Source organism: Scyliorhinus torazame, chromosome 22 (genome assembly GCF_047496885.1).
Source record: "Scyliorhinus torazame isolate Kashiwa2021f chromosome 22, sScyTor2.1, whole genome shotgun sequence".
Taxonomy (NCBI): Eukaryota; Metazoa; Chordata; class Chondrichthyes; order Carcharhiniformes; family Scyliorhinidae; genus Scyliorhinus; species Scyliorhinus torazame.
Window position 1 is genome coordinate 67,115,375 of NC_092728.1, and position 26,344 is coordinate 67,141,718.

Genomic DNA, 26,344 nt, shown 5'->3' on the forward strand with positions numbered 1-26,344 from the left:
TGAGGGGGTGTATCAAAAGGTACCTGGAGCTTAATGATAACGGAGAGGTCCAGGTAGGAGTGGTCTGGGAGGCGCTGAAGGCGGTGGTCAGAGGGGAACTGATATCCATAAGGGCCCATAAAGGGAAGCAAGAGAGCAAAGAAAGGGAGCGACTGTTGAGAGAACTTCGGAGGGTAGACAGGCAATATGCAGAGGCTCCGGAGGTGGTACTGTACAGGGAAAGACAAAGGCTACATATGGAATTTGACCTGCTGACCACGGGCAAGGCAGAAGCACAGTGGAGGAGGGCACAAGGAGTACAGTATGAGTATGGAGAGAAGGCGAGCCGGTTACTGGCCCAACAACTGAGGAAGAGGGGAGAGGCGAGGGAGATAGGTGGGGTGAGGGATGAGGAAGGTGAGATAGAACGGGGAGCGGAGAGGGTGAACGGGGTGTTTAAGGCATTCTACGAGAGGCTGTATAAGGCTCAGCCCCCGGAAGGGAAGGAGGGAATGATGCATTTCCTAGATCGGCTGGAATTCCCGAAGGTGGAGGAGCAGGAGAGGGTGGGACTGGGAGCACGGATTGAGGTGGAGGAGGTGATAAAGGGGATTGGGAGCATACAGGCGGGGAAGGCCCCGGGACCGGATGGGTTCCCGGTGGAATTTTATAGGAAATACATGGACCTACTGGCCCCGCTTTTGACGAGAACCTTTAATGAGGCCAGGGAAAGGGGGAAGTTGCCACCGACTATGTCGGAGGCGACGATATCGTTACTCTTAAAGAAGGAAAAAGACCCGCTGCAGTGCGGGTCTTACAGGCCTATTTCCCTCCTGAACGTGCATGCTAAGCTCCTGGCCAAGGTGATGGCGACAAGGATAGAGGATTGTGTCCCGGGGGTGGTCCACGAGGATCAAACTGGGTTCGTTAAGGGGAGACAGCTGAACACGAATATACGGAGGCTGCTCGGGGTGATGATGATGCCCCCGCCGGAGGGGGAGGCAGAGATAGTGGTGGCGATGGACGCTGAGAAAGCATTTGACAGAGTGGAGTGGGACTACCTACGGGAAGTGTTGAAGAGATTTGGTTTTGGAGGGGGGTTTATTGGATGGGTACAGCTGCTATATAGGGCCCCGGTGGCAAGTGTGATCACGAACGGGCAGAGGTCCGACTACTTTCGTCTTTATAGAGGGACAAGACAGGAGTGTCCCCTGTCTCCGTTACTGTTTGCATTGGCAATTGAGCCGCTGGCCATAGCACTGAGGGGTTCTAGGAAGTGGAGGGGAGTACTCAGGGGAGGAGAAGAACACCGGGTATCATTGTATGCCGATGATCTATTGCTGTATGTTGCGGACCCAGTGGAGGGGATGCCTGAGATAATGTGGACACTCAGGGAGTTTGGGGAATTTTCGGGGTACAAATTGAATATGGGGAAGAGTGAGTTGTTTGTGGTGCATCCAGGGGAGCAGAGCAGGGGAATAGATGATTTACCACTGAGGAGGGTAACGAGATTTCCGGTACTTAGGGATCCAGATAGCCAGGAACTGGGGAACCCTACATAGGCTTAATTTAACACGATTGGTGGAACAGATGGAGAAGGATTTTAAGAGATGGGACATGGTGTCCCTGTCACTGGTGGGCAGGGTGCAGGCGGTCAAAATGGTAGTCCTCCCGAGATTTCTTTTTGTGTTCCAGTGCCTCCCAGTGATCGTTACGAGGGCTTCTTTCAAAAAAATTGAGAAGAGTGCTATGAGCTTTGTGTGGCCTGGGAAGACCCGGAGAGTGAGGAGGGGTTTTTTGCAGCGTAGCAGGGATAGGGGGGGGACTGGCACTGCCGAGCTTAAGTGATTATTATTAGGCCACCAATATCTCAATGGTGTGTAAGTGGATGGGAGAAGGGGAGGGAGCAGCGTGGAAGAGACTGGAAATGGCGTCCTGTAAAAGGAACCAGCCTACAAGCATTGACGACGGCGCCGTTGCCGTTCTCCCCGAAGAAATACACCACAAGTCCAGTGGTGGTGGCAACGCTGAAAATTTGGTGGCAGTGGAGACGGCATAAGGGAATGACGGGTGCCTCGATGCGGTCCCCGATAAGGAATAATCATAGGTTTGTCCCGGGAAGAATAGATGAGGGATTTAGAACATGGCAGAGGGCAGGGATTGTGCAACTGAGGGATCTGTTCCTAGACGGGACGTTTGCGAGTCTGGGAGCGCTGACGGAAAAATACGGGTTGCCCCAGGGGAATGCATTTCGGTATATGCAATTGAGGGCTTTTGTGAGGCAACAGGTGAGGGAATTTCCGCAGCTCCCGACGCAGGAGATTCAGGATAGAGTGATTTTGGGGACATGGGTGGGGGATGGTAGGGTGTCAGATATATATACAGGGAAATGAGAGACGAGGGGGAGATCATGGTGGATGAGCTGAAGGGAAAATGGGAAGAAGAGCTGGGGGAAGAGATCGAAGAGGGGCTGTGGGCAGATGCCCTACGCAGGGTAAACTCTTCGTCCTCGTGTGCCAGGCTTAGCCTGATACAATTCAAGGTCTTGCACAGGGCGCATATGACCGGAGCAAGGCTCAGTAAATTTTTCGGGGTAGAGGATAGGTGCGGGAGATGCGCGAGAAGCTCAGCGAACCACACCCACGTGTTTTGGTCATGCTCGGCACTGCATGGGTTCTGGGTGGGGGTGGCAAATGTGCTTTCGAAGGTGGTGGGGGTCCGGGTCGAGCCAAGCTGGGGGTTGGCTATATTCGGGGTTGCAGAAGAGCCGTGAGTGCAGGAGGCGAGAGAGGCTGATGTTTTGGCCTTTGCATCCCTAGTAGCCCGGCGAAGGATATTGTTAATGTGGAAGGAAGCTAAATCCCCGGGCGTGGAGGCCTGGATAAACGACATGGCAGGGTTTATAAAACTGGAACGGATAAAGTTCGCACTAAGAGGTTCGGCTCAAGGGTTCACCAGGTGGTGGCAACCGTTCATTGACTATCTCGCAGAACGATAAAGGAACTGGGAAAGTAGTAGCAGCAACCCAGGGGGGGAGGGGGGGGGGGGGGGGAGAGTGGGGGTTGTCAGGGGTGTTTTTGTATGGATATTTTTACTTGGATATGTATATTGGCTTGTTTGACTTTATTATTTGGGAGAGTTAATATTTTGTTATGGCAGTTGCCATTTAGTTTATATATTATTTATTTATTTGTTAAAAACGGTCACTATTTTTTATATTGTTTTATTGTTGTAAAAGGGAAACATTTTTGTACTGTTTTGTTTGGCCGGAAAAAAAAATTTGAATAAAATATATTTTAACAAAAAAACCATGCAGTATGTCTGCTAAAGCTGTGATTAAGGAGTCATAAAAGTGTGGGAAATCATTGGTTTTAACGCTGCGACAACGAATGAACGGACATCGCGCGACAATCACCAGGCAGGAATGTTCCCTTCCAGTCGGGGAACATTTCAGCAATCAAGGGCATTCAGCCTCTGATCTCCAGGTAAGCGTTCTCCAAGGCGGCCTTCAGGACACGCGACAACGCAGAATCCCCGAGCAGGAACTTATAGCCAAGTTCCGCACACGAGTGCGGCCTCAACCGGGACCTGGGATTCATGTCGCATTACATTCATCCCCCATCATCTGGCCTGCGAAATCCTACCAACTGTCCTGGCTTGACACAATTCACACCTCTTTAACCTGAGGTTACCCCATCTCTGGATCTGTAAAGATTTAATCACCTGCTAATGCTCACATTCCAAGCATTGTCTGGCAGCTTTGAATTTGTCTATATATTTGTTTCTGAAACATACCTCTTCATTCACCTGAGGAAGGAGCAGCGCTCCGAAAGCTAGTGACATCGAAACAAACCTGTTGGACTTTAACCTGGTGTTGTAAGACTTCGTACTGTGCTCACCTCAGTCCAATGCCGGCATCTCCACATCATTGGTTTTAACCATTTACTCGTTTACAGATAGATGGTTAATGGAATATTGTTTTGATTGGAAGATCCCAGGGGTGTGGGTAATTTCTGAGAGATGGTGTTTAGTGCTGGATAAACAGATCATGGAGCATCTCAGTGGGAGGAGACTGAAAAATTCCTTATGATGTTTCTAATGGGTGGAGCCAGGTCTGTCTGTAGTTTTTCAGTTTGCCATAGGATTTTTGTCTGTCAAGACATGGCTTCAGTTAGCTCCTGGAAAGTTCTCTCCAAGGTCTTTGCACAGAGAAAAGCAAGCAAACTGGATTGTTAACTTTATTTATAAGTGGTCTTTGAATTATATATAAATAAAATTGCAGGTGTAGGGAGTAAGTTATGGTGTAGGGAGTGAGTTAAAGATTTTGCCCGTTTATTTTAAGAACAGTTTGAACTATTAACTGTTAGTTGCGAATGTGATTGATTAAAGCTTGTTTTAACATTAAAGATACCTATTGATCAATGTTATCACTCCTATAGCAAAGTATTTTTTCCTCAGTTTTACAAATTGCAAATTGTTGGGTTTTTCAACCAGGATCCTAACCGGCTCAACCTCCAGAAGAGCATAAATGCGCACAACTGAACAGCTAGTGAACATAAGAACTAGGAGCAGAAATAGGCCATCTACTTGGGCAGTACAGTAGCATAGTGGTTAGCACTATTGCTTCACAGGGCCAGCGTCCCAGGTTCAATTCCTGGCTTGGGTCACTGTCTGTGCGGAGTCTGCAAGTTCTCCCCGTGTCTGCATGCGTTTCCTCCGGTTTCCTCCCACAATCCTGTTTTGTGTACCCGAACAGGCGCCGGAATGTGGCGACCAGAGGCTTTTCACAGTAACAGTGGTGTTAATGTAAGCCTACTTGTGACAATAAAGATTATTATCTGGCTTCTCGAGCCTGCTCCACCATTCAAGAATATCATGGCTGATCATTTTGTGAACTCAGCTCCATTTCACGCCCGCTTACCATAACCTTTAATTCCTTTACTGTTCAAGTATGAGGGAACCATAAGGAATTGACATCTCTATTGAGCTGTATGTAGAATTAAGTTGCTGAAGGTAAAAGGCAATCTGCTATATTATTCCTCCACCATAAACTACCATTGATATTAATCAAATTGTATGCTGCATTTTCAGCTTGGTGCATCATTCTCATATGGGAGCCTGTAACTACAAGGGGCCAGCATTCCAAAACTGCAGCCTGTATTGGGGCCAACTAATTATAATGGTTAATGGTCTCAACATTAAATAAAACTGTATTGATATTTATTCCACTTATCAACTCAAGTGGGAACATTCACAAGTTAAGAAAACAATGTTTAACAACCACAGCACAGCAATTTCTCCCAGTGGCTACTATATCTTTTATGAAAATACATTTCTGAGGAGGAATAAGTACCGTCACGTACCCTGCATTACAAACAAAATTCTTAATGAGCAACTCCCATTTGCACCTACCTTAACTTCTACATCCTTGCTGTTGTGTGGACTCAGATTGAAGTGTACAATCTCTGGGCTTAGTCCAGTTTCTATTTGTGCGTACATTTGATAGCATGTTTCCATCAGCTCCTTTGCTAGTTCCATGTGATCTGCATTAAGCCCATGGTGAGCTCCTAAAGCTAGGGTCCCAGGGAGGAAACACACCAAATGATCCTTTAAAAACAAGGAAGAAATAACTTGGATCAACAAAATCTATACTGGCAACGCATAGCGCTCTTCTGGGTGCATCCAAACCTAATGATTTGCTCTTGATGGAAAATGGGAAGGGGAGGGAGGGCAAATAATAACCCACTATACATAAGAGAAACATTTTAGATGCAAATATGTTGCAGGATTAAAGTGTACCTTAAGGGAGATGATTTTGCAGCATGAACTGTCTTGGTGCTCTGATCATAGAAGCCACTGGGAGAAAGTGGTTTGTATCTCATTGAATAATTCGTTTTTAGATTTTTATTTAATATGTATCAACACTAAGTTGACAATCTCTGCAAAGTTATGAAATGTAACTTTTTATTACAGTTTAGGAACAGTGTATTACAGTTGCGACAAGGGAACAAATGACCTTCATCAGGCTTGCTTATTTTTATTTGATATAGTAATCTACTGACATTTAGCACATCCGTAGACTAGCTCCATTAAAACCCCAAAGATAAATAATCTGAGCAGTGTTTGGAACGAGGGGCAAAAATGACCAGATTTATCTTGCTATGGAATTCTCTAGGGTTGAAGGGCAGACACAAGCTGACCTTTATAAGCATAAAAGCATAGTTATCATTTGCAGGATCACTGTTGAGATAGGATGGGATAGCTGTCCTATTGAATCACTGATTTCTCCCCAGCAACTGCTCGGAAATGTCATTTGCTCTTGCCACATCCAATGAGTCACCTAAATTAAAATCATTTAAATTGTATTTCTCCTCTACAAATGGACATGATTTCTAATGCACAAGGGCAATTGTTATACCAGCGCCTGCTTAATTGGTATTCTAACAGACCAAGGTCTCTATATATGGTTATTAAACTGGGCTCTTATCCATTATTAAACTGTTTTTCGCTTGTCTTACATTTTACCAACAAGATAGTGGCAGGGGCCATAAATTCAATAAGCTCACTTGCAGGCCCATTTCCTTATAGTCACTGTTAAACACCGTACATGTAAAAAACAAAAGACCAAAGGGTCACATTTGCCATTTAAACAAAGCAATCGTCCACCAGAATTAGTGGTCTCAGCTGGGCAAAGGCAGGGTGACCAAAAATAATAAAGACATCGGTGAGAGTTCCAACATGATCCTTATTCCTACTATTTACAAATACGTAGTCCAGGGATCGGGGGCTTAAGTTATGTGGATAGATTGGTGAAGCTGGGGTTCCCTACAGCAGAGAAGGTTGACAAGAGATGTGATTATAATGTTCAAAATCACAAGCAGTAAATATGGAGAAACTGGTGGAAAGGTTATAAGCTAGAGGACAGCTGGTTACGGGCCACAGGATAAGTGGTTATAGGCAAGAAGTCAACTGGTTATGGGCCAGAAGACAGTTTTTTTTCCAATGATCATAAATTGATGGTGACATGAGGAAAATATTTTTTACTCAGCGGATGACATAGAATCTGGAATACACTACCCGAGAATGTGATGGAGATGGTTTCAACGTGTCTTTCAAAAGGAAGTTGGATAAGCACCCAAAAGGAAATATTTCCAGCTGTGGAATGTCACTGGCTGAGTTAATGTTGCAGAGAGCTAGCACAAGTATGATGGTGCGACTGGCCTCGTTCTGTGCTTGTAACCATTCTATGATTGCCATTCCCCTGTTGAACATCAGTCATGATTGGAGCTAGCCTCCTCATAATCCTCCTTAAATCCCTCTCTTCCTCTGCGACTTTTCCTTCTCTGTCCTCAACTGCCTCAACATCCCCCTCTCCCAACTTAGCCCCATTTCAATTATCTTTCACTGCTTGACCCGAACGCTATGTTGGATTTTGATGATGTGCTGCGCCAAAGTAACTATTAGAAAAATCTTATTTTCAGAAGCTGCTTGTGGTTCTTAATGTCAGTGTAAAAAACGTGTTAACCAAGACACACAATGTGCAACTCACTGGTGGGAAATCATATCTTTCAAACTATATATTTAAATAAATAAAATATATATATTTTAGATGCTTTGCATTATCTGGACCTTGGACACTGACCTGGAGGGATTAAAAAATGTTTTATTATTTTTTTTAAAAAGGTCATACATTTACCTTGGACTGAGTGCAAGTTTGCCTTCTTCCAAGAAATCACCGACCTGCATGTTTTTCTTAAATATATTTAGAGTACCCATTTAATTTTTTTCCAATTAGGGGCAATTTAACGTGGCCAATCCACCTATCCTGCACATCTTTTTGGGTTGGAAGGGTGATGCACAATCAATACTCTTGAGACCACGTGGAGTCATATCGATTCAGCTGTAATCAGATAGAACTGTACCCAGCAGCGATGTTACAGAAGTGAAGGCTGCTGGGATGGCACCGGTTCTTATACCCCGCCTCTCAGGGCGGGGCTATGTACATTACCCAATTGTAGACCCCGCGGTCTAGCCAATGGTCATTCACCTCTCAGGTACTGCAATACCTGGTATTACCACATTGGGTGAGACCCACACAGACGCAGGGAGAATTTGCAAACTCCAAATGGACAGTGACCCAGGGCCGGGATTGAACTGGGGTCCTCAGTGCCATGAGGCAACAGTGCTAACCACTGTGCCACCGTGCCGCCCATGCCTGACCTGCATGGTCTTTTCGTTTCAGTACTTAATGATCTGCTCGCAGAAAAATACTTTTCACTGTACACGTGACAATAAACTAATCCAAAAATCCATGGTACTTGTGGAAGATCTTTTTTGAACTTCAATCACTTTAATTGATGGGGAAAACCCCAAAAGTGACTTACTGGAAATCCCATGGTAGAAACAACCTTTAAAGAATAGAACCTGCTGGTTTTGAAGTCAGTCTTGATGGGGAATAAGCTGAGAAAGAAATGCTACCCAACTGGACTTTCCCTCACTCTCTGTCTGGTCTGATATCGTGTGGTTCTCAATCTGTTGCCAGAGAATCCTCACCTGAGTGTAGCTTGACTGCATTTTGACCTAAAAAGCAGAGACAAGAACTAATCCAGCCCTATGCTCCCTATGCTGAGGGCCCGCTGCTGAAAACCTGTGGAGATCCACCGGGACGAATGGCCAGACCTCACCCGTAAAAACTCCAGATTGACGCCATCTGAACTTTATTCTTTTTTTATAATGCCCATCTTCTAAAGCTTATCTCTACAGAGACACCCTACCTGTCCTTTGTTTGTACGTGTCTGTGTGGGTGGATGGATGCTGGGGAAATTTTAAGAGATAGTTATACTTCCAACGTGTTAATCAGTGCTTGCAACTTGTTACAAAGTTTTGTTTTCTAACAATCGTTCTGAATTTATTGAAAGTCTGGTTAAAGTTTTTCTTATTCTTGATACCAGAAGTGAAGGTAAACAATTGGCCATTTTGGTGAGCAAATTGAACCTTTAAATTATCGGTCCAACCTGCATAACAGTGGGAATAGACAATCAGCACACTCCTTCCATCTGTAACACTCATTTGTAGCACAGATTTTTTTTAAAAATACCGACAACAGTAATTATTGTGGCAGTTGTAGCTTACTAATGAAAAGTATTAAAATCAAAACCACTAACTGTCCAAAAATGTTCCACATCAAATTGTGCAAATGCCTCATGATCAAAATATCTGAAGGAGTAATTACATTCCGTTATCACGCTGTTGGTCATTTGTTAAATCACATGAATTACTGAAACCAACAGTCACAGCTTTGCAAAGCATGGCATAAGTGATCTTTACATAATATATGTTAATTCTTTTTAAATTTATCACGATGTATGCTGAATAATTCATCAATAAAACCATACCTGCTCAATGAAGATTCAAATATTGCTACAAATCAGTTATTACATTTGGTTTTATCAACTAAGTAGTGAACATCAGAAACCTGTGGATATTATCATGTTCTGCCTAGATTTGTAATAGAATCACAGTCACTATGGCAGAGGAGTCCATTTGGCCCATCAGTTCAATGCCAGCTCTCGGTAAGGCAACCAAGTCAGCCCCATGTCCCTGCTCTAGCCCTGCAATCGTACAAATTTACTCCTTCAATGTCCATCCAATTTCCTTTTGAAATCATTCTTCATTCCCTCTACCACTGCCCTCGTAGACAGCAGGTTTTAGGTCATTATTACTCGCCATGTAAAAATGTTCTTCCTCACATCAACACCACCCGCCCCCCTCTCATCTCTTGCCCAAAACCTTAAACCCATGTACCCTCATCCTTTTGCCATTGGCTAAAGGGAACAAGTTTTCTTTGACTACCTTAGCTAAACCTTTCATAATCCTTTATTACCCAATTAAATCTCCCCTCGGTCTCCTTAGTTACACGGGAAACAACCCTAACTTCTCCAACCTAGCCTTGTAGCTAAAATCCCCCATTCTTAGAACCATTTTTGTAAATCTCCTTTGCACTCGCTCAAGCCCTCACATTTTATAAAGATTTAGCATTGCTTCTTTGCTTTTATACTCGGAATACTTCTATTTATTTAACTCAAGATTTGCCATAGTAATAAATAGCAGCTACACGCAGAAAAAGCCCAAAAATGTAATCAGAGTTTGCTACCACACAAGAGCATCTTTCCTTACTGAATACAGGAAAACACTGTTTAATTGTAGTATTCCGAACTTTGCAAGCTTAACCAATATTTGCTCGGTCATCCCAGCTCAACAAATAGTGCAACGGACACTCACTAAATGTGTTAGCAGAAAACAACTCACTCAAGCCAAGAACAAATAGCTTGCAGGAATAAGAAAGACGACAGAGTCTTTTATTGTGTCACCATGGTGACCCAAATCCAAAGCACACATGATTCTTTTTAAAGCTAGGATTTTAACATACAGGTTCCCTGAAAACAAAGACAAGCACAAAATTTGAGGGATTCAGTTGTTAAAATTCTTTTATAGGATAAGGGCTTCACTGGCAAGGCCAGTTTTTATTGCCCAATCCCAATTGTCCTTCAGAAGGTAATGGTGAGTCAGAATAAATCCAGTGTTTATTAATTAACTGGTGCAGGACAGGAAATGAAATTGAGCCAAGCAAGATGCAAGTATCCATGTGAAAGGCATAATGTTTCAAAACAAATGGCAGCACGGAGCACTCTACTAAAATAAGTGGTTATTCCATATCAATCTGGCTTGTGTGTTTTGTGGACCCACTCAAGACAGTATAACTGCAGCTACCTAATCTTGGAGTAAACGGTTGTTGATATTCTTCCTCAGCACTGGAATGTTTATTTATATGGTGAAAAATCCTAGGAAAATAATCTAAAAGTGGTACATGCTGATCTGGATGCAATTGTTAATTCAGTCCTACGATGAAGTCTACAATTGGAAACAGCTCTACAACAAAGTAAATGGCAAAGAACTAGTCGGTTTCATGAACTATATATTTATTGTTCCATCTAATACTGGACATCACATTCTGATTTGATCAAAGCTACTTACCATCTTTGGACTGAACTGATTGTGAGACAATTCACCTACAAAGGTCAGTTTCTTTGGTTCCGACTTTCGAATCAAGTTCTTCTTGACCCCTTCTATGGCATCCAGATAATCATCTAATAAACTGGCAATTAAGCACAATAATGCAAATCAGCATAAGCCTTCAACATTTTTCATCCTAGATAGTGATTGGAAAATGGGTTAAATGACGCCCTGGCAGCGACAGATATTGGTATAACATTTGGAACTAGAACGATAAGTTGCTCGCCATAAATCATCCTAGTTCAGTCGCTGTTTAGATGGTGCTGCTGACCAAGACATTCAGTGTCTTCCCAGCATGGTCACACACTTTAAAATGATCAGAGCATCTGGGATGACACTGGGAACGCATTGAGAAATTGTCACAAAATAAATTGTATAATTTCATACATAGTAATTACCGAATGTGAATTAGCCACTTTTGTCGTGTTTCTAAAATTACACAAAATTAACAAGGGAATCATTGGAACTCTGTAATAGGCCAGTTACACTGTGCTATTTGTGAAGTAATTTCAGCTTTCTATCTGTGCAAACAACACGAGTGAAGTTAGCCTGGTTAAATTCTTGCAGGACAGATGTTGGAGAGTGACGTTGCACTGCTTCTGCTTAGCACCAGCTACAAGCCCAACTGGTACGAAAAAATAAAGTTGCCAAATTTTACAGATTAAAAAAAAAAAATCATTTATTGCTGGGATTTCAATAGATAAATGCAAGAAAATAAAGACATTGGACTGACAAAAGCCACTCTGGTTGGATTAATTTGAATTATGTACCACTTACTCTGCTTCTTGCCTTCCTCCCTGGATCCACTGTTTAAGCAGATACTCATAATAGCTGTCAGCCCTGGCACCAAGTGTATAGACACCAAGGTGACTGAACTGTCCAGAGTTGGTGTTTATGAACATTGGAACTAATCCATCCCTTTTCCCTCCAAGTTTGTGAATACGTTTCATCACTTCATTTACTGCTGCCTGTTTTGAAGGGGGGAAAACAATCAGATTATTAATTTGAGAATTAAAACAGACTTGCCTTTATATAGTTTCTTTCCTAGCCAGAGAACATCTTAAAATTCCAGTGCAATACGCTTGAAGAGAAGTCACTAATACAATGTAGGACACGTGACAGTCAATGAACCCCACAAACAGAAATGTGATCAGGACCAGATAATTCTCCAACAAATAAGAATCCAACCATCTCATATCATTCAATGGCATTCCCATCACTGAACCCCAGCATCCCCCCAACCCCCATTATCAATATCTAGAAACTGAACTGAACCACTGAATACTGTGGCTACAAGAGCAGGTCAGATGCTAGGTATCCTGAGGTGGGTAACTCACCTCCTGATTCACTCCACCACCAACGCTCAATGGCAGCAGTCTATACCATCGATAATACGTATGCAGGAACTTACCCAGGCTCCTTAGGCAGCATCTTCCAAACCCAAATATGGATCGCAAAGTACATTTTCTGGAGGTTTTCATTTAAGTGATGTAAAGAAGAGGATGATGTGACGGCCAGTGACAGGAAAGGTAGGGAGTATGGGACAGATGGTGAATGGGAGGTATGGCTGCGGCTACTAGTATTGTTCATGAATAAATTCATCCCATATAGCTCTGACAGAAATGGGCTGTACATGTTGTAGCACCCTTTTTCCTGTTCATCCACTTCATGCTGTACTTCCTCGTCTTCTTGCTTGTGTTCATGTTTGGCTTCTTGCCTGACAAGATGCACTGCGGCAACTCACCAAGGTTCCTTAGACAGTACCTTCTAAACCTGTGATCACTCCTATCTAGAAAGAGCAGCAAATGCTTGGAAATACCACCAGCTGCAAATTCTCCTTCAAGCCACACATCATCGGGATTTGGAAATATATCACTATTTCTGAGTCAAAATCCTGTAATTCCCTCCCCAATAGCACTGTGGGTCGACGTGCACCAAATGGACTGCAGCAGTAAGGTGGCAGCTCACCACCCACTTCTCAAAGGCAACTATGGATGGGCAATAAAGGCCAGTGACACCCACATGCCATGAAATAATTTTTAGAAATCGGTTTTGCGATTTTGATTGAGGAATAAATATTGGCCTCCAGAACACAGGGGATAATTCTCCTGCTTTGTTTTTAAAATAATGCTGTAGGATCATTTGCAACCACCTGAGGGGGGATATTGGTTTAGTGCATCATTCGAAAGGCGGAAACCCTGAAAATCCCATTTGATTGGAACTCACTTTTCTCCCTACAAGTTCAGGCCAAGCAGAATCAGAAACACGAGAGATCCACGTGATATTCAAATACTTATGGTGGAAGAAACGAGGGGGGGAGCTGCATACACACATTGTCTAATCACAGAGCCTGTCCCCCCTGCAACGAGGGGGGCAAAGCATTCATTCCTGTAATACCACTTAGAGCCACAATGTGGTGCTGTGCAAAAGTGCAGTCGATGGCTTGAACAAAATAAAACTGGTGAAAAGTGGAACACGTGGGGAGTCATTCTCCGACCCCCCGCCGGGTTGGAGAATCGCCAGGGGCTGCCGTGAATCCCACCCCCGCCGGTTGCCGAAGTCTCCGGCACCGGATATTCGGCAGGGGCGGGAATCGGGCCGCGCCGGTTGGCGGGCCCCCCCCCGCTCGATTCTCCGGCCCGAATGGACCAAAGTCCCGCCGATAAATTGCCTGTCCCGCCGGCGTGGATTAAACCACCTTTTTGACCGGCGGCGTGGGCGGGCTCCGGGGTCCTGAGGGGCGCGCGGGGTGATCTGGCCCCGGTGGGTGCCCCCACCGTGGCCTGGCCCGCGATCGGGGCCCACCGATCCGCAGGCGGGCCTGTGCCGTGGGGGCACTCTTTCCCTTCCGCCTCCGCCACGGTCCACACCATGGCGGAGGCGGAAGAGACTCCCTCCACTGCGCATGCGTGGGAAACTGTCAGCGGCCGCTGACGCTCCCGCGCATGCGCCGCCCGGGGATGTCATTTCCGCGCCAGCTGGCGGGGCAACAAAGGCCGTTTCCGACAGCTGGCGGGGCGGAAATTCCTCCGGCGCCGGCCTAGCCCCTCAATGTTGGGGCTCGGCCCCCAAAGATGCGCAGCATTCCGCACCTTTGGGGTGGCGCGATGCCCGTCTGATTGGTGCCCAAAACAGCGCCAGTCGGCAGACATCGCGCCGTTTCGGGAGAATTTCGCCCCAGGACTTGAAATAACGCAAAAGATAATGGCAGAGGTTGAAAAAAAAAATTAATTGTTGATTCAGGGTCTGTGCTTCTAAATAGACCAGTGACTTGAAAATTTAAATCAATCCTTTTGTTTCAAATACCAACTTTCCTCATCCACCAACAAGTGCAAGGAAGTAATTTGGCACTCCCTCTACAACACACAATAGCACTTAGAAATGTGTTTCATAGAAGCAAAATATAGCATCCCTTGCCATATAATTAGGGTATGAAGCTTGGTCAAACATGGAGGATTTAAGGAGTGCAGAGAGGTCTATACTGGAAGGAGGCGAGGAGCTTAGGGCCGAGCAACTGAAGGTGCAAGCACCAACGGTGGTGTGATTACTATTGGGGTTGCTCAAGAAGCCAGAATTAGAGTGCAAATATCCAGGAGGATTGCGGCACTGGAGTAAATTATCATGACAAGGAGAGGAAAGGCTATGGAGGGATTTGAAAACAAGGAGAATTTTAAAATCAAAGCATTGCTTGACTGGGAGCCAATGTAGGTTAGTGAGCATAGTAATAATAATAATCTTTATTGTCACAAGTAGGCTTACATTTACACTGCAATGAAGTTACTGTGAAAAGTCCCTAGTCGGCACATTCCAGCATCTGTTCGGGTACACAAAAGGAGAATTCAGAATGTCCAAATTACCTAACAGCACGGCTTTCGGGTCTTGTGGGAGGAAACCCGAGCACCCAGAGGAAACTCACGCAGACACGGGGAGAACATGCAGACTCCACGCAGACTCCACACAGACAGTGATCCATGCCGGGAATCAAACTTGGTACCCTGGAGCTGTGAAGCAACAGTGCTATCCACCTTGCTACCGTGCATAGAGGTGATAGGTGAGTGGGATTTGGTAAGAGTTAAAACAGGCGCCATAGATTTTTGCATGATCTCAGGCTTACGGATGGAGAATCCAGGAGGCCAACGAGGAATGCATTGGAATAGTCAGGTCCAGAGGTTGCAGTAGATAACATGAGACAAAGGAAAAGGCAGGAAATGCTAATGAGCTGGAAATAGGAGACAGTCAGAAGCTCACCTTAGGGTCAAATATTGACAAATAGTTGCGAACAGTCAGGTCCTATCTCAAGACAATGGCCAGGGAAGAGGAATAGAATTGGATCAAGGGTATCTGGCATAGTGAGGGTTAATGTGGGACTGGTAAACTGTACTGCCTCATGAGATGTAAAGAGAAACATGGCCTAAGACTATGGTCAGCTGGGGACAGGATAGAGGCCTGTCTGGACTAATAGTTATCACATCAAATCAAAATAACAAATGTTCAGGGCAAAAGAAAATCTCAATCTTTATTGAGTCTGCACTGCCTCTCTGAAAGAGCATTCTACCTAGTCCCATCTCCTGCCAAAGCCCTGTAACCCTACACATTCTCTCTTTTCAGATAGCCATCCAACTCCCTTTTGAATACCTTGATCGTACCCGCCTCCACCACCCTCTCAGGAAGTCCATTCCATATTCCACCCACCCCCTGGGTGAAATAATTTTTCCTCGCATCACTTCTACCCCTTTTGCCAATTATTTTGAAACCGTGCCCTCTAGTGCTTGATGCTCTTGGTTGAGAACAGTTTCTCACCATTTATATTGTCCATGCCCCTCATGAGCTTTGAATACCTCCAACAAGTCTCCGCTCATCCGCTTTTCTCCAAGGAAAATGGTCCAATCTATCTAATGATAGATTATATTGAACCATGTGACTGCATTGCAAATCATTATAACAGTTTAAAATATGAGTGTAACTGGAAACTCTGCCATATTACTTTTCTGCATTTAATCCTGGTTGACTGCAGTTTTCTCCTCACTCCATTTATCTTCAGGTATGATGCCATTCTAATCCTTCGTCCTATTTCTTGGTCTCACTTTCCATCCAATGTGAACATACTTCCCAGATGTCATGCATCACATTGGTTAGCACTGCTGCCCCAGTGCCAGGGACCTGGGTTCAATTCCAACCTCGGGTAACTGTCTGTGTGGAGTGTGCACGTTCTTCCCCTATCTGCATGGGTTACCTCCGGGTGTTCCGGTTTCCTCCCACAGTCCAACGATGTGAAGCTCAGGTGAATTGGTTGTTCTAAATTACCCCTTTGTGTCCAAAGGTTAGGCAGGGTTAGAGGGATAGAGCAGAGGTTTGGGCCTGGGTAGGGTGTCTTTCGAAGGGTCAGTGCAGACTCAATGGGCTGAATGGCCTCCTTCTGCACTGTAGGGATTCTATGATCCTATGTCAAAATTTGTCTACGTGTTCGACTTTTATTTTCACTACAATTTTATTTTATTTTTTAAAAAAATATTTTTATTCAAGTTTTTGATATTTTAATATTTTAAAACACACAACAGAGTAAGGAAAATACAACACTAACCCCACCTCCCTCCCAGTAATCTCAACCAAACACCTCACCCTAAACAGCAGATGGTAATTAGTTCATTGAAATGTAGTACAAATAAACCTCATCCTTTGTGGAACCACTCCCTTGCCTCGCTCCGCCCCCCCCCCCCCCCTCCCCAAAAAGCAAATTTCACCTTTTCCAGATACAAAAAAACTCCATTAGATCCCCAGCCACACCGAGGCACTGACCTCCACCCCAACAGGACCCATCTGCGAGCAATCAGCGAGTCGAAGGCTAAAACATCTGCCCCACTCCCGTCTGCAGCTCCATCAAGTCCGACGCCCCAAATATGGCCCCTTGAGGACTGGACTCCGAATCCATATGCAAGACCACTAACATGGTGCTGAAGAACGACCTCCAAAATTTCTCCAACTTGGCGCAGGACCAGAACATATGTGCGTGATTGGCCGGGCCCCTCACACACCGCTCACAAGTATCCTCCACGCCTTCAAACACCCGGCTCATCCTCGACTTTGTCAGGTTCGATTTATGTACTACCTTTAGCTGCATCAATCCCAGCCTCACATACGAGATTGAGGCATTCACCCTCCGCAGCACCTCTTAAACTCTGGTACGATTTTCTTTTTGGACACTACTAGCAATTTTGTTGTCTTACAATTTTCAGCTCTTTCACCTCACTTTAACTCACTGCTCTATCTAAAATCTTGTGCAGTTTCTCTTTTGAATTGGTGACCTTCAACTAATAATCCCAGAAGGTCTTTTAATCAAAGAACAATTTTATTGTACAAACTGAATAGATCACAGGAAAAAACACCCCACTGATAAGGCTAATGCTTTACTCTGTAACTAAGCACACATTAAATAACTAAATAATGGACTGCTACAGCTGAGATATTAGCTGTTCTGTAGGTCCTTTAACTCCTATAGGTCAATGAACGAGAGCTAGAGTCTAATTTGAAGTTCACTACTTTCATCAAAAAAATCAAGATTGCCTAACCCTACTCCTCCCTAGGTGTTATGTGGAAGTTACAGTGTGAATGCTACAGTATGAATATAGAATGTTAAGTATAGAGAGCATTACACTTTCTTGACATTGATATAGCAATTCGAATTTTAAAAATAATAAATGTAGCTCAGAAGTAAAAACATAGGTAACATAGATACGAAACAGGGAAATGTAAAAAAACCTGCAGGTAGGTACATGATAGCCTTTCTACTCTTTTTTATTCTATTAGCTAATCGTAACAAGGCTGCTATTAAGGTATATGGAATGCTGTTCAAATCATAAACCCCACTACAAGTCTCAGCACCGACAGAGAATTAGAGATTAAAAATCATGAAATAGATCAGCCTTATGCTAAATTGTAGATCTTCTCAGTTGATCAATCACAAATAATGCTTAAACTTATAAAAATTAAATTAAGGCCATCATCAACCAGTAGAGATTCACAAACTACCATACCTGGTACTTCTCTTCTTTAGTCAGGCGGCTGAGCTCTCGAAACTCCAGCTGAATGCTGGTCACTTCTGCAACGGTGCTGTCAGAGGTCCAGCGTGGAGGGTGGGCAGTTCCACGACCAATATTTACATCGGAATATGGAATTTTGGACGGAGTGTTGAAAGCTGGCATTAGACGATCCCCCAACTCACGCTAGGGTAACAGGGAAAATAAAAACATGTGATCGATTAACAAAACTACTTCTCTACATTACTGGTTAGCAAAACCACACAATATAGTTGCGCAGAGTTTACAGAGGACCAAACAAATCTTGGGATTTTAAATGAAGTAAAATATGAATTAGCTCCAACAATAAGGAATGTAACTGGATTTCTGACATGGTCAAAATGAAACCAATTCTAGATGGGAACAAAAAACAGACAACGCAATTAGGATCATAAGTACAACGGACTTCATCCTCTTGTATGAATACCTTCTCCCTTTGTTACCTTTTTAACGGACAATGTCAAAAAGGAATTAAAGAGGATAAGGGGAAAGGTAGGGGGTGGGGAAGGAGTAGAATTAATTGGATAGCTTTTTCAAAGTACCAACACAAGCATGATTGGCCAAGTAACCAACTTCTAGGTTTAAAAAAAACACTAGGTAGGCATAGCAAGTAACAAAACCAAAACAAACTAAAACCAAGAAAATGTACACAAAATATAGCGGTGAACAGCACAGAAGAGAAACAAACATAAAAATGCTGTTGATAAATTTCTGGGCATTAATGCTCCATTTATTTATCACCACATGTTACAGGCTAAACTTTGTCAAGAGAAGGTGACGAGAAGTTTGAGAAGGTCAATCTTGGGTGAAACTATGAAACAATTCTGTACTTTTAAAAAAGAATTTGCTTCTTAAACATTGGAATAAATGTGCTCCTTCCTTAATCTAACAAGGTCATGCGCAGCCATACATTTGTGTGAAAGCAGGTAAAGACCAAAGAAAAGTCAAAGGCAGGTGATGCAACAAGAAACAGGAAATCACCTCTGACTGACAATATTAAGGTGAACTTGATCCAATGGCACTGGGCAGCCAGATGGTAGCAGAAACAATGTTGAAAGCAATTTCAGCAGGAAAGCTTTAAATCTGTATTGTTTAGATCTCATGGACTAATGATGGGAACAGATTCAACAACAACAGCTTGCTGTGGCCATAATTTAAAAAAACGATGGGCGTTTTCACCTACTCTCCAGGTGACTTAAATGAATTTGCTGAGGCGAATAATGATCCTTTGACAAGGAATTGCCAGAAAAAAACTGTAGGATAGTACTTTGTGGCAAATACCCTAGTTATGAAGTACAAATCTAAGTTGACAAAAATGAAAAACAGCATCCAGTAGGGTTAGGGGTCATATTAGATGGCTGGTTGCAATAGTCACAAAAATCGGCCTCTGATGAATGGAACCACAATGATGCTTGATGAAATTTGTTAAACACTATTTTATACAGTTGTATTGTTGAAACTACAAGATAGTGGCAGGGTATGATAATTGCATTGAGCATAAATAAACCACTGCATCCAAAATCAGTCGCTTCTTAGCTACAGAAGAAACGCAAAATAGGAAAAATCAGTGATCATTTAAACATAAAAGATAATGTTACAGTAATATTTCAGGATGCTTTCTCGTTATTCCCTCCCCTCATAAAGGCATCCATTTTTGTAGGAATATTAATTCTCTTAGCAGCCGTTTGTCACCTTGTCCAAATGATTATTCCTCATGCTGGAGCCTAGAAAAACCATCAAAAAGTAATCTTACAGCCTAGACAGAGGCTATATGGCTCATGTTCTCTCCGGTGGCCTTCGTGGGAGATCCCTAAACTAATTCCACTTCCCAAACGCTTTCCTCTACTTCAAATATCAAGCCTATTTTCTCAATGGCAAAACATTCCAAATACTTTTCCAAATTCTCCCTGGGTCCTCTCAGTTGCTAATTTATACTGATGATCCCTCATGTCATGACACCCTGGGCTAATACGTGGTCGATTCCAGACCCACTTGATCCAGATTTACAACACAAGTAAAATTAGATTTTAAAATACCCGTGGTCCTTGGTTGGTCCCAGTAAACCACATCACCAGGTTTGTAACTTTAAAACAGTAACCTTTTATTATGTACAGTACTCTAATTAAATGGACAGAAAACATAACTATCTAATATCCATTTTCCAATGTCCCCTCCCCCTTCCTAACTACTCCTTACTCTCACATATATTACACACACACACCAAACTATCAGTTGTCAGCCAACCAATCCACCTGGCTCCCTCCAAACCTGGTTCTGAAGATCCATTCGGTTCCGAGGAGTCTGGCTAAGAACAAAACCTGGAAACACAGTGTCCTGCTTCAACCTTGAATGTGCTTAAAGGGTCCAGAGACCAAAATAATAAAATAACATAAAAGAAATAGGAACAAAGGAAATAAACAGGAAGGACGCTTACAATTGTTACTGACCCCGAACCAGAGACAATCCTTCCCCAACAAAACTCCTCAAAGGCATTCTCAATTAAATCCCTTCTGAGCCTTTTCAACTCTGATAAAAATAGAGCTAGTATTTCAAGTACCCAAGAGTTCTCTACTTGCTAACAACACAAAAGTATACTTTTCACTTGTTAGAGGGCAATGAACCATGGTTAATTCGGCCTACTCCATCCAACTCATCAAAATACAACACTTCAACAAGAAGATTAACTAACTCAGTTCAAAATGAAAATCAACACCGAGCCCTTCGGTCCAAATGGTTAATTAATACACAAGTTACTGAGGAATGAGGGAAACTCACAGGTTCCACTTTGACTATATGTCAAGAAGAAGCATAGATACGGTCACAATTTTCAAAGCATATTACTTAGATAATTGGGATCCAATTCACAAAACAGTAAATAATCACAGAATTGTCGGAGCCATTCAGCCCATCTTGTCTGCACCAGCTCTCTGAATGAGCAATTAGTGCCATTCTCCTTACTTCTCCCCGTAACCGTGAACATTGTTCTTTTTTAAATAACAGCAATGTTAAGAGTCAAGACCCTGCACATCATGCTGGTATACCAGACATAACCTTCTCTTAATGAGTACAGGCAGCAGATTGTTCTAACTATATGGCATAGGCATACAGCCCACGTAAAACATGTGCCCACCTGATAGTCAACACTGGAGGTCAATCCTAATGTAAACGTCAGATTCTTTGACAAGTGGATCACTGAGGCCATTTTCACCACACTGTGCTGAATTGCTTTGAACAAAATAATTAACCTGCAGCTTTGACATGCTACATATATTCAGAAAAATAAGGAGATAGGAATGGCACTTGTTCAGGCTATTACTATTTTGTATCAGCAATTTCTTTAACATCAGACATTAAAGAACTTTAAATGAGCGCAATTAGTGAAAGAAAAATCCTCACTGCTTTTTCGAGGAAGACCTGGTCTCCAGTCAGATTGTATACGCTAAGTAATCCGCCCAGAATACGAATTGTGGTCTCGAACAAATTCACATCCACTTTTTTACCAAGATTCAGTTCATCAACCACCCACTTCTTGGCTTCCTCAAATTCTAAATTTACAAAATAGTAAGTTAGCTACATACACTTTTAAAGAGAATTTAGAAATTAGAAATGTAATGACATGATATCACGGGTAACTTTCCGCAGTATAGAACATTCGACTGATCAGTTTAAAAAAAAAAATCAATTGTCAAATGTTTTCTCTTTGACCTAAAACACAAATTAATGAATTTAAAGGCTGTTTCTATGATGAAATGAGGCAGATCAGTGCTAAAGAAATGGAAAATTTAGCTGATACACCAACAAATTATTATTATTAAATGCTCCAAGGTGAAAGAAAAACTCCTTTTTTGGTGCCTCAGCGCTCTACATAGCCCTCAGTTTTATGAGAATTCCTTGAAATAAGCGAACAGTACAAACCCTGACAACTCCAATTTTCTAAATTTAGAAAGCGCAAATACAATGCAATAATAAAGAACCTCTGCCTATAAATGCGAAAGATCTTGATTTCTTCAGCTTTTCTAAAGTTTACTGCCATAGATACATAAATGTCAATGGAAAATCATGATATTTCTGTTACACAAATCAATGACGTCACCTTCGTGCTGTCCCAGAATCCACATTGTGTCCAAGGCGTCAACCAGAGTCAGTCCTAGGCCAAACCATTCACTGTAAGTCTTAGAAATGGGCTTCAGTTCATCGTGACCCCAGGCATACTGTTTATATCCCTTCCATGCATGCTGGAATGCTTCTATCACTGCAATCTGTCGGTCATTCAGAGCTCCTGTAAGAGAACAGAACCAACTTCAAGAAGATGCTGCAGCAGGTATGGGTTCTGATGTGCTACGGCTTATCTGTAGATTGAAGATTTAAAAAAAAAAAACTTAGCATTATCCTTGAAAAAGCAGAGTTTCAAAATGGCCCAGTTCACTCTTCCACCTGATCCCCTTAGCTATTTTGCTCCCCACCTCCACTGGTTCTCGTTAGGAACGGCTTCTACATATGTTGACAGGTTTCCAATACCTCAACTTTAAAGGCAAGCAGACTTTTTAGATAGAGTTCAGTCCTGTTTCTCTCCTGGTGACCACACACAAACTCTGGAGTAACTAAGTGGTAATTAATAGCTGGGAGTCTTTCCTTTTCCCTAATCATATGGTCACGGTTGCAGATGATACCAGACTAAAGAAGGAAATTTAAATAGCACGCTTTACAACCAGAGACCATCTCAAAACACTAGACAGCCAATTATATGTTTGAAGTGTAGTCTGATGCAAAAGCATCAGTGAAATAGTAGGTGACAATGCAAATTGCACAATATTTACTGGACATAAATTTATCACAAAGCCAAATTACACATCGAAAGAAAAACTTTGGTACTGTGTGTGCTTCCTGAATTGTATTGGAATAACAAAGAATAAAGTCAAAAGATTCCTGGGAGTTTAAGTAGATTTAAACCCTCAACATGTCCAAACAAGCAGCAAATAAAATCAACACACAATATTGAATAAGAAGTCAGCCTTGGCTCAGTGAGTTGCATTCCCGTCCAAGTCAGATGGGTTCAAGTCCCATTTCAAAAATCCAAGCACTTTATTGAGTGTAGTGTCAAGGGAGTGCTGAACTGTGGGAAGCGTCATTTCTTAATAGAGGAATCTAAATTTAAATAACAGGTGGATGCAAAAGCTCTCGTGGCCCTATTTTTAAAAAAAAGCTGCAAAATTCTCCCTGGTGTCCTGGTTAAATTTTATCACCCAACCAAAACATGATTTGATCTTAAAGCTGTTTGTGGGATCGTACTATACTCAAACAAGCCACCGTGTTTCCCTACCTTAAAACAGTAACCACACTTCAAAAGTAGTTCATTGGCTGTAAAGCGCTTGGAATACCCGGAGGTCGCGAAAGCTGCTATATAAATGGAAGTCCTCTCCTTGAATAGAGAAAACAGCAGAATACACATCAGAAGTTGTTACATACTGTACAGCGCTGTGATGAGACCACACCCAAGAGCATTCTGATCAGTTCTAATCACGGAGCTATGAGGGAAAAGGTATAGCTATAAGATATTGAAAAGAGGAGCAATAAATGCTGACCCCTAGTGTCAAAGATGAAAGAATGACGATACTTGTGTTTTTCCAACTTAGAAAGAGGCACTTGATGCATATGTACAAAAGAGAATGGAAAAAGGAATTGGAGAATATTGATTGGTTAAGGGAGCATAAAAACAAACCACTAAAATGTAAATTTAGGACTGACGTCAGACGTTCTGCCTTATACACAAGAGTGATAAACGTGCAAAATAGGCGTGCAGGAATTGCAAGCAAAAATCCTAACGTCTTTTAAGAAGCAACTGAATGTTGTAATTAGTCACGTTTATGAGTGGCATGCTATCAGAAGCCTGCAGACTAGAATAGCACTGTGTCTGATTTAAGGGTGATAATGGATTGAATGCAACATACTTGCTAGCCACAGTGCCCCTTGTCCCTTTCCTAGTCACCTACTGCCTGATTTATCCCAGCTCTTCTCAATCTTGGTGGTGACCAACATGGCTTCATGCATTATACAATTAAAATGGTCCATGGTGCAACATTTCAAAGGTACAGGACAATTAGGTGGTGCAATATACATAACAATACGGTTAGGTAACAAGGAACCCAGCTTTGGAAACATGCAAGAGTAATTAAAAATGCATTTGAGGTTTTAAAACAGAGCTCCTTAATGCATGTAAAATGCTTAATCCATAAAGAATGATTAAGTTAAATATTGAGCTAAAAAGCACTTGCAATCAGCAACGTAACCTGCAAAATGCAATGTGAACTCATCGACACATTTCAGCACCAGCAAGGTAGCCTATATTGCTTTAAAGAAATTTCACCTCCTCAATGCTATGAAGTCATCTGAAAACTTCTTCACCCCATCACAGAGGCAGGATTTACCCATTTGCCTCCATCTCACTTCCCTTTCTTTCCCATTTGACTTCCAATCTTCCCTCTCGCCCTCTGCCTTTTACCCTATTCTTTTGCTTCCCTCCTTCCCTCCAGAGGACTGCAGCTTTGCCCCATTCTCCTGACCGTTCCTCCCATTCTTACCGTCCAACTCATTCCCATTTTCCTGCTGCTTCCCATCTTTCCCCGATCATCCCATACCCAGTTAACCCTGTTCTCAACCTCTTATAGAATCCCTCCAGTGCAGGAGGCTATTTGGCCCAACGAGTCTGCACCGACCTTCTGAAAGAGCACACTACCTAGCTTCCCCAACCTATCCCCATAACCCAACTTAAGCTTTTGGACACTAAGAAGCAATTTTAGCATGGCTACTCCATCCCACCAGCACATCTTTGGGACTGTGGGAGGAAACAAGAGCACCCGGAGGAAACCCATGCAAACACTGGGAGAACGTGCAAACTCCACACAGTCACCCAGTGCTGGAATTGAACCTGGGTTCTTGGTGCTGTGAGGCAGTAGTGCTAATCACCATGCCGTCCTTTTAGCACCTCACTCTGGCTCCCCATGCCCCTGTCACCCCCACTCCAGTTCGCTTTCTTATGTCCTTTGTAGTTCCCTCCTCTTCCCACCCCCAACTCCCAAAAACTACTTTCAGTCCTCAAGCTCTATCCCATCCTCCCCATCATCTCTTTCTCTCCTCGCTTGCTTGAATTAATTTCCTGCCTTCTAACTTTGCTCGACCTGAAAAGTGCCCTGGTGTTCACTCCCTACATGCAGTGCCATAGAAAACCAACAAAACAAAAGCAAGCTTTGGCCAAAGAGTGGATGTTTGATGAGTTCACGGTTGAATGCTGTCTGCTAATGCTGAAAGAATATGCTGCTTTTGGATAGCAGCTAATAGCTTAATGACTTTGCATGTGAATCCCAAGTGAATTCGCTTTTCTAAGTAGCCGTATTGCTATTGTGGTATGATACTGCAGCTGCATGGAGCTCAGGTACCTAACTTTCAACAATGCAAATTGAGCATTAATAACATTATGAAATCTGGTGTTGTCAAATTAATAATGTTATTAATGCTCAAATTAGCAACCAGATAATTATCTACCTGGCACTGTGTTATCTGGACATGGATGACACGGCAGGAAATGACTATCTAGTGGAGATGGTATGAGCACAGTCCACTTGATATACAACAGCTAGAGAGGAAAATCAAGTGCTGATTTTCTAGAAAAAGAGATGACAAAAGAGGAAAGAAATACTAAAAATACCCGTTATTTTAACCGAGGAAATCACTAGCAGACCTGTAGTATTACCTCCGTGAGTTGGGGGGCACTGGTGTTGTAAGGGTGATAGGGATACATAAGTGGTGAACATCTCCACAGAGAGGAATTGGAAATACGCCAACCCAGAAAAAGTGTCCTTAGCTACTGTTATACAAAAAAAAATCAAGTGTACATGTCACAGCAGAATACAGCTTTCAAACCTCCATAACAGCCAGACTCCAAGAAGATGAATTCAGATGAACTAACAGTCATTAGCTAGTGAATATCTCAGTGGTGAGACACTTTATTTTTTAGCCAATTCAACTTCCAAGGATTCCAAATTTATCCAGGGGGGTCTGGAGATATTCAAATTGAAATGTACTCAGCAGAAAATACATCCAAGTAGACATGACGAATGATGTCAAACCAAAGCTTGGAAAATCGTACTATCCTTCGAAATAACTTACCTGCCCTCAAATCCTCACTTGCCTCTTGCTGCTCATTAAATTGGTGATTATAGCCA

General features: G+C 42.8%; 1 protein-coding gene across 1 annotated transcript in view; it reads right to left on the minus strand.

Moving 5' to 3' along the window:
* man1b1b (mannosidase, alpha, class 1B, member 1b) overlaps window positions 1–26,344 on the minus strand; it is a 77,964-nt gene that overhangs the window by 6,735 nt on the left and 44,885 nt on the right. Inside the window, exons 7-12 of the mRNA XM_072488265.1 lie at window positions 22,219–22,404; window positions 21,522–21,670; window positions 18,084–18,272; window positions 11,830–12,020; window positions 11,014–11,134; window positions 5,392–5,586 (exon numbers count right to left, since the gene is read on the minus strand). Of these exons, the coding sequence (XP_072344366.1) occupies window positions 5,392–5,586; window positions 11,014–11,134; window positions 11,830–12,020; window positions 18,084–18,272; window positions 21,522–21,670; window positions 22,219–22,404 (1,031 nt within the window). The remainder of the gene's footprint in view (window positions 1–5,391; window positions 5,587–11,013; window positions 11,135–11,829; window positions 12,021–18,083; window positions 18,273–21,521; window positions 21,671–22,218; window positions 22,405–26,344) is intronic.